Source organism: Bidens hawaiensis, unplaced genomic scaffold (assembly GCF_021521415.1).
Source record: "Bidens hawaiensis isolate Kalapana, Puna unplaced genomic scaffold, B.hawaiensis_p1.1 tig00006845_1, whole genome shotgun sequence".
NCBI lineage: Eukaryota > Viridiplantae > Streptophyta > Magnoliopsida > Asterales > Asteraceae > Bidens > Bidens hawaiensis.
Genome location: NW_027491467.1, coordinates 964,690 through 972,148, shown reverse-complemented (window position 1 = coordinate 972,148; position 7,459 = coordinate 964,690). Strand labels below are relative to the sequence as shown.

General features: G+C 35.5%; 1 protein-coding gene across 1 annotated transcript; it reads left to right on the top strand.

The window, feature by feature from the left end:
- The first annotated feature begins 1,206 nt into the window (after positions 1-1,206).
- LOC143633662 (uncharacterized) lies at positions 1,207-4,159 on the top strand. Its single transcript, XM_077101917.1, has 7 exons — positions 1,207-1,336; positions 2,348-2,514; positions 2,597-2,779; positions 3,166-3,207; positions 3,293-3,373; positions 3,586-3,666; positions 3,905-4,159. The coding sequence occupies exons 1-7, from the start codon at positions 1,207-1,209 to the stop codon at positions 3,968-3,970; spliced, it is 750 nt and encodes a 249-aa protein (XP_076958032.1). The 3' UTR covers positions 3,971-4,159.
- The last annotated feature ends 3,300 nt before the right edge of the window (positions 4,160-7,459 follow it).

Sequence of the window (7,459 nt, the reverse complement as noted above, 5' to 3'; positions counted from 1 at the left end):
CAACCCATTTTGGTCAAAACGTGCTGAAACAATCTGAAAAATCGCTTAAACGAGCTGTTGGGTGCTGAAACGAACTTAAAAATCGCTTAAACAAGCTGTTAGGTGCTGAAACGAATTGAAAAATCGCTTAAACGGGCAGTTAACTGCTGAAACGAACTGAAAAATCGCTTAAACGAGCTGTTAGGTGCTGAAACGAACTGAAAAATCGCTTAAACGAGCTGTTAGGTACTGAAACGAACTGAAAAAATCGCTTAAACGAGCTGTTAGGTGCTGAAACGAACTGAAAAATCGTTTAAATGAGCTGTTAGTTCGTTTCAGCACCTAATAAATCGTTTAAGCGATTTTTCAGTTCGTTTCAGCACCTAAGAGGTCGTTTAAGCGATTTTTCAGTTCGTTTCAGCATCTAACATCTCACTTAAGCGATTTTTCAGTTCGTTTCCGCACCTAACAGCTCGTTTAAGCGATTTTTCAGTTCGTTTCAGCACCTAACAACTCATTTAAGCGATTTTTTAGTTCGTTTCAGCACCTAACAGCTCGTTTAAGCGATTTTTCAGTTCGTTTCGGCACCCAACAGCTCGTTTAAGCGATTTTTCAGTTTGTTTCAGCACGTTTTGACCAAAATGGGTTGTTTTGGTTCAGGTCGAAACGGGTTAGGGTCAACAGGTTCGGGTCAGAACGGGTCCAGGTAGGAAAGGTTAAAACGGGTTTCGGGTATTTTTTTTCTTTTTTTTTGTTTGTTGAAAAGGACAACGGACGAAACATTTTATTTTTTTTTGTTTTTGTTTTTGTTTAAAATTTTGAATTATGGTTTTTTTTTGAATTTTTTTGAGGGTTTTTAAAAAAAAACATAGATTACCTGCCATTCAGGTAAAATATCTAGGACTGGATCAAAAATGAAAGTTCAATGATCTGATTGGAACAAAAGTTTTTATCAGTGACCTAATTGGAACAATTTTCAAAGTTGGTTAATATTCTATGAAGTAATCCCTTTATTAAAATTGTAAACCGAAATCAACCAGTTTTGATATCGGTTGGAGTAGAGTGACGTGACGTGACGTGACGTGTCGTGTAACAAACTACTACATGGTCATGGAGGTACCAAATATGCCACAGAGTAAAAAGAAGAGGTACCATAATGCAATTCTTTGATTTAGAAAAACCAGATCGATGAGCTCGCTCTAGATTCAGTGAAGGTGCATAAGAATAATGGTAAAGTTGGTTCCCGCCGTTGTGGTGTTTTATATCTTAATCAGTTACCAGTCAATTGATCATGTGATTGGAGGCAATTTAATAATTGATGAAATTCGAGAAGCGGAGCTGAAGATCGTAACCTTAGGTAATCATTCAATCATCTCTTTATTGAATCTATTATTATTATTATTATTATTATTATTGCTAAGTATGAGCTTCTCATTCTTAATCGATGATTTTAGTTGGTTTTTGAGAATTGGAGTACATCATATCATAATAATTGTTCTGATGTTTCAAGGGTAGGGCTGTGTTCGAGCTCGAACTTAAACGAGCTCGGATTGTTTACTTTATCGACCTGAAAACTCATTAAAGCACAAGCAGAGCTCCTTTTTTTTTATTTTTTTTATCTAATTTTCTTTAACAGTATAAGATAATAATATATATTTTTTAATATGCAGTTTATATAAAATTTATAAACTAGAGAATTTATAACTTTTATTTTCTTATGTTTTTATAATGTTTTAAAGATGGAGTGGCATAATATACGTATTATTGTTATGGGGAAAGTTAACATACAAATTAAATTCACAGTGTGAATCAAAAAGTGTAATTATATATACAACACTGCTTGATTCTCACGATTAGCACGTTAATTTAATTTGAGTTTGATCCAAACATTGTGATTTTTATTATTATTATTATTATTTTGGTATGCTATTATACATATATATATATATTTAGGATTTAATCTAAACGAGCCGAGCTGACCCTGGCTCGTTTATATATCGAGCCGAGCCAACTCGTTTAGATTTGAGCTTTTTTTTCCAGCTGAGCTGTTTTCAAGCGAGCTTCAAGCAAGGCACAAACTTTTTGAACAAGCCTATGCAAGGGGACCCACAAACGATTAACAGAGATCAATCCAATTGAAATTTCTGTATGTAAGTTTTAAAAATTACATATATAATTTTGAAAAATTATAGAAGTTCGCATAAGTGCTTTGTAGTTACAAACAATGAGAAAAAAAATTGAAACATTAACGTATTAGTTCATGGGCCGATTTTGACTGACTAGGTTAAATCGCATCAGAAGAGTACCCATTAATCGGCGCCTAATCACGACTTTTACAACGATGAAATAAGTTGTTTTTTTTATGCAGAATCTGTTCTTGAGGAAAGCATTTCGATAGTAGATTCCAAAAACATTCATATCAAGGAAACTGAGAATCTTGTGAAGAAGTTAACCGCTGAATTTGAACATTTGCAATCTGTTTTGCTAACTATGAAGAATGATTCAAATGAAACGCTTAATGGACTGGAAGAAGAGGTTTACTTTATTTCTTTTATTTTACTACTCAATTTTTTATTTGCAACAATTGTAAGTAACATAGGCGTTTGTCTGTTGTCAGGTTCGACTTCTTTGGGGTACCGCAAGGAGAAACAATTTTGAGATACGCAGCTTGGAGTCCAAAGCGCAAGATGCTGAAAACAGGCTGGAAGTCATCAAATCAAAGGTTGAAATGTTGGCTGAAATTGTGAATCAACAGTGGATTCAAATTCAACATCTTGAACAGGCTCTTGTAATTGCACAAGTATGTTAACATTCTTCTATAATATTAATATTAGTTCTTCTATAGTAGTTGGTTTAAAAGTAACAAGTTTCGGGTTTATGGTTTCATATTTGTAACAACTTTGGGGTCTAAGACTAACTTATGTTAAGTTTTGTTATAAATTTGGGTAATATGACAAAAATGCCCTTTAACTTGGAAAAAAAAAACAGCAAAATACAAGTAGTTATGTAAATTATGTAGTAAACTAAGTTAGAGGGCATTTTTGTCATTTTCTCAAATTTAACATAAATTAGTCTTAAATCGTGACCAATTGTTACTTTTAAACCTTAGTACCGAAAGGTGTTACTCGGGCTAAACCATAGGGATCATTTGTGTAATTAACTTTGTACTCTATTTTTACATTACAGAAGGGAAGAGAAGAGATAGTTAGCAGGTGCTCCTTTCTAAAGGTATACATTAATATCTTATTTATTATATTTTGTGTGCATAAAAAAATTAGAAAAATTTGGAGTAATCATTATTATTATTTTTTAGTTTTTTAAAAGTGGATTTTTCAATAAGTGTGCGGAAATACTAGAAGCAACTTGGTCAAAGATTAAACAAAATCATCACCAGGTACTTTCTAATCACAATTTCTGTTTGTTTCATACCATTTTCATTTTATGGAAATCACAATTGGTTTTTAAATTTTCATTTCATAAAACAAATAGCGATTGATGTGTGTATGATTGCATTTGTGAATTTACCCTTGCCTTTAATTGGACAATGAGCATAAAGTTATTTATATTGTTAAATGGCAATTAAGAAATAAAATTTTGTGTTTACAGCTGCAAGGGTTTGTTAAGAAGGAAATGCAAAAAGGGAAATACACTGCTGCTTTAGCTAACAAAGAAGTAGTCTTTTTTTTGGTAACTTCCTTTCCTTTTATTAACAAGTAATTTTAACCTTAACCACTTACCGTTCATGCGTGCGTTATTTTTCTCGGCATTGTGTTATATTTTGCGATCCATTATGTCTTTGTACCATTCTTAGATTTAGAAGACCGTGTAAGATAACTTAACCCTATCTTTACACATTAGAAATAAAAGTTAATATGCGGTTATTCTTTCTTTTCTAAAATAAAAACATGATTTTTGTGCATTGTAGGCGTCTGCTTTAATCACCTTTCCAGCTTTAAGCCTGGGGGTGTTTATGTTAAACAACTTTTGCTAGCCAAGGGGACGTTTGAACCACTACCACGAGCGAGGTCAACACCTTCATTTTACCAAGTGATTCCAGCATTTCATTACCATGCTTCATACAAATGTTCGCTGGTAGCTACATAAAATTTACGTTGTGTTTCTGATATGCCACTTGGTTACAAAAGATACATTTGGCAGCTATTGTTTGGTAGTTATATACTTATAGTGATACAAAAGTAGTATCTAGTTACACAAAAAATAGATGGCACTTGCTATCGCCTGATGATTACATTCTTCTTGTCGTTGCTTTTGCCATAATGATCCTTTCTTTCTTATATATATAAGAGTATAAGGTTTGCAACTTTGTGGGATTGTATTTTGTAAGTTCCCGGCTACATGGTTGTCTACATTTCGGGAATAGCATAATTTAGTTGAGTAGTAATGTAAGTACATAAGTTCGGTTCGTTCTCTATAACAACCAATGTGTGATGTGTGTAAAGAAACGAAAAATATGATGACATTCCTAACACATTAACACATTAAATAAAAGGCAGCAAGGGCTAGCAACAAACAACAAAGCAAAAGAAAAACACATAGCTCTAAACAACCGCTCACTAATGCCAAAAAAACACGAATTAACCAAGCAACAACTAAAAAACCTAACCCATCCTGTGGCACCAAGAAAAACAATAACTGTAACAATATGACTCCAACGCAAATTTAAGAAACTGATAAGAATATCTAACCCAACCAAACCCACGCTATATTATAAAAGTAATTTCTCTTCAACTACACCAACCCAACCTTCACTATTCTTTATTAAACAAAAGTATATTGTTTTTGTTAATTTCAATTATTATCTTTTGATCGCTACTAGTTCAAACTAATGTATTGGGTGATAATGATCCCACCTTTTATCGTATTTGTTCACAACGGTCCGCGACTAACAGAATTCTAACGTCGTTAGTTGCAATTGGCTGGAAAAAATTTTGGCCAGAAAAATCACATTTTTTTTCTAAAAATTCAACATTTTCGTCTCAGACATCTTTGTAACCTCAGATCTTCAAAACCTTTTCTAGTAAAAACCAAATTATTGAGGTCGCCGGAACCCTGGAACCATCATCGGAATGGGTTGGTGGTGCTCAAGTGGTGGTAGTTGGTTGGTTGTGAGTTAGTTGGTGGTAGTGTGTTACGGACTGAAACCATTGCAAGATATGGGACTTGTCCCACATCGGTTGTATGGGCAACTGATGTGGGTTTATAAGCCAAATAGGTTCCCTCACTTATCAGACTAGTCTTTTGGGTTGAGTTCTTCTGTTTGGCCAAAAGACTAGTTGCACATACAACCGATGTGGGACAAGTCCCAAAAGTTGCAATTGCAATGGTTTCAGTGTAACACCCCGACCGATGGCGGATTATACATCGGGGCGCCACGTATTGTTTCATTACTCGTGACACTATTTGGGTGTCAATATTTAATAAATACATTTTCATTGCGCACGCGCAGAACACAAATCGTGAAGTAACATAAATCATATCATAACTCAAAATATTCAAATAACATAATTTGTCTTATTACATTTTAATCTAGGACCAAAGAAAAAGAAAACATCCTACGTGTCCTTGAGATTCCCAAAAGCAGCTACAGCAAACCTGAACATGTGTTAAAATAAAACGTCAACACTTGCGTGTCGGTGAGAAATCAAGTTTAATAGATATAAATAGATAATAATAAACACTGCGCGCAACATGTGCATAACTGGGGTTTAACATAGGGTGTAATCAGATTGTGATCAAGCCTAAATAGATCATAGCTCATAGTTCAATCCGTGCTCCCAATCGAGCACAAAAACGAATAAATACGTGCATGTGTAAACAAAACAAGAAAACCGTAAACGATAGGTCTCCCGTGTTCATCTAATGGATCCATGAAAACTTCGGAATAGGCCGAACAAAGAGGTTAATGATTCACACATACAAATAAACAGCCAAGTAAACGTCCATAACACATGGGGTTTTGCGCACATAATTTTCATAAACAAGTTTAAGACTCAAGTTGTAAGAACACATGAACATCCCAAAACGTTAAAAATAAAAGGGGATTAAGTACGAGATTACTCACTTGTAAACGGTGCGATGAAAGATAATGCAATAACCAACTTTTAAACAAGCACAAGTTAACCTATAAATAAGAGGTTATTGGTTTAACGATTGGTTTTTATGTCTTGAATATATGTAGTAAGTATCGATTTTTTGTTAGTTAAACAAATTAAAACAAAAAATATATATATTTATATTTACCGAGATTCAGGGCAGAACAGAAGAGAAGACGGAGGCAAGGAGAAGAGTTGGAGGCGCTGCTGAGGAACTACGGCAAAGAGCAAACGGGAGAGAGAGATTTGGGGAGTGTTTAAGTGTAGTGTGTGAAGTGTTAAGAAATTAGCTTAATTTATAGGAAAACCCAAGGGAACACAATCCCTTGAAAAGGGGAAAAGATCTTATCAAATCAAGCAAAAGATATTAAAAAGCATAAGAAGCCAAAAGCAAAATATATCAAAAGATATGCCGGCAGCTGCAGGGGATGGGGAAAAGCTGACAGGTTACAGGTCAAAGCATGGGAGGTGTCAGATAAAGCACTGTTCAAGACATGCAAAAGAAGATTTCAAAAGATTATGTCAGTCACTTTTTCTGTCAACCAATAGGATTGGTGCGCATGCTGCGCCGAAAGTGGCTTTTCGGACAGATGTCGGAACTGACCTACAGTGCTCATACAAAAGATAAGATATTTCAAAAGCATACAGGCTGACCTAAACTGAAGAAAAGACTTAAGGTCTAGCGCGAGAAGACTCGAGCGCTGCGCTGAGGGCGAAGGCAGACAGAGAACAATCCTTAGCGCGCCGCGGGGAGAACTACAATCCTTAGCGCGTCGCGGGAAGAACTACAATTCTTAGCGCGCCGCGGGAAGAACTATAATCCTTAACGCGCCGCGGGAAGAACTACCATTCTTAGCGCGCTGCGGGGAACAGTTCGCCTCGCGTATCGCAGGAACAGTTGGTCTTCGCGCAGGCTTCCTTGTAAGGAGTCTGGCGCGTGGAGCTGCGCAGACATCCTTAGGCGGGAAAAACCAAAGGACAAGCAAAGAGTTAAGAGAAAAGGAGTTCAAGGCGTAAAGGTTAAGCAGAGGGGCGGGACGGCGACAAGAGAGAAAAAGGGAGGCGGGACGGCGACAAGAGGAAAAAGAGGCGGGTCGGCGGAAAAGAAATTATTATTATTAGTAAGTAATATAAAAATATATATATATATATATATATATATATATATGATTTATTTAATGTTAAATTTACAAAGATTAATAATCAAATTTTAAATCATAAAAAGAATCGGATTCGAAAACGGGTACCTGGGTCGGGTCGGATTTGGGCAGTTGTCACATTCAGTCCGTAACTTGGTGGCAGCATTCATGTTGAGTTTTCCAGCAAAAAATGTGACTTTTCTGGCGAAGTGTGTTTTTCCGGCGACC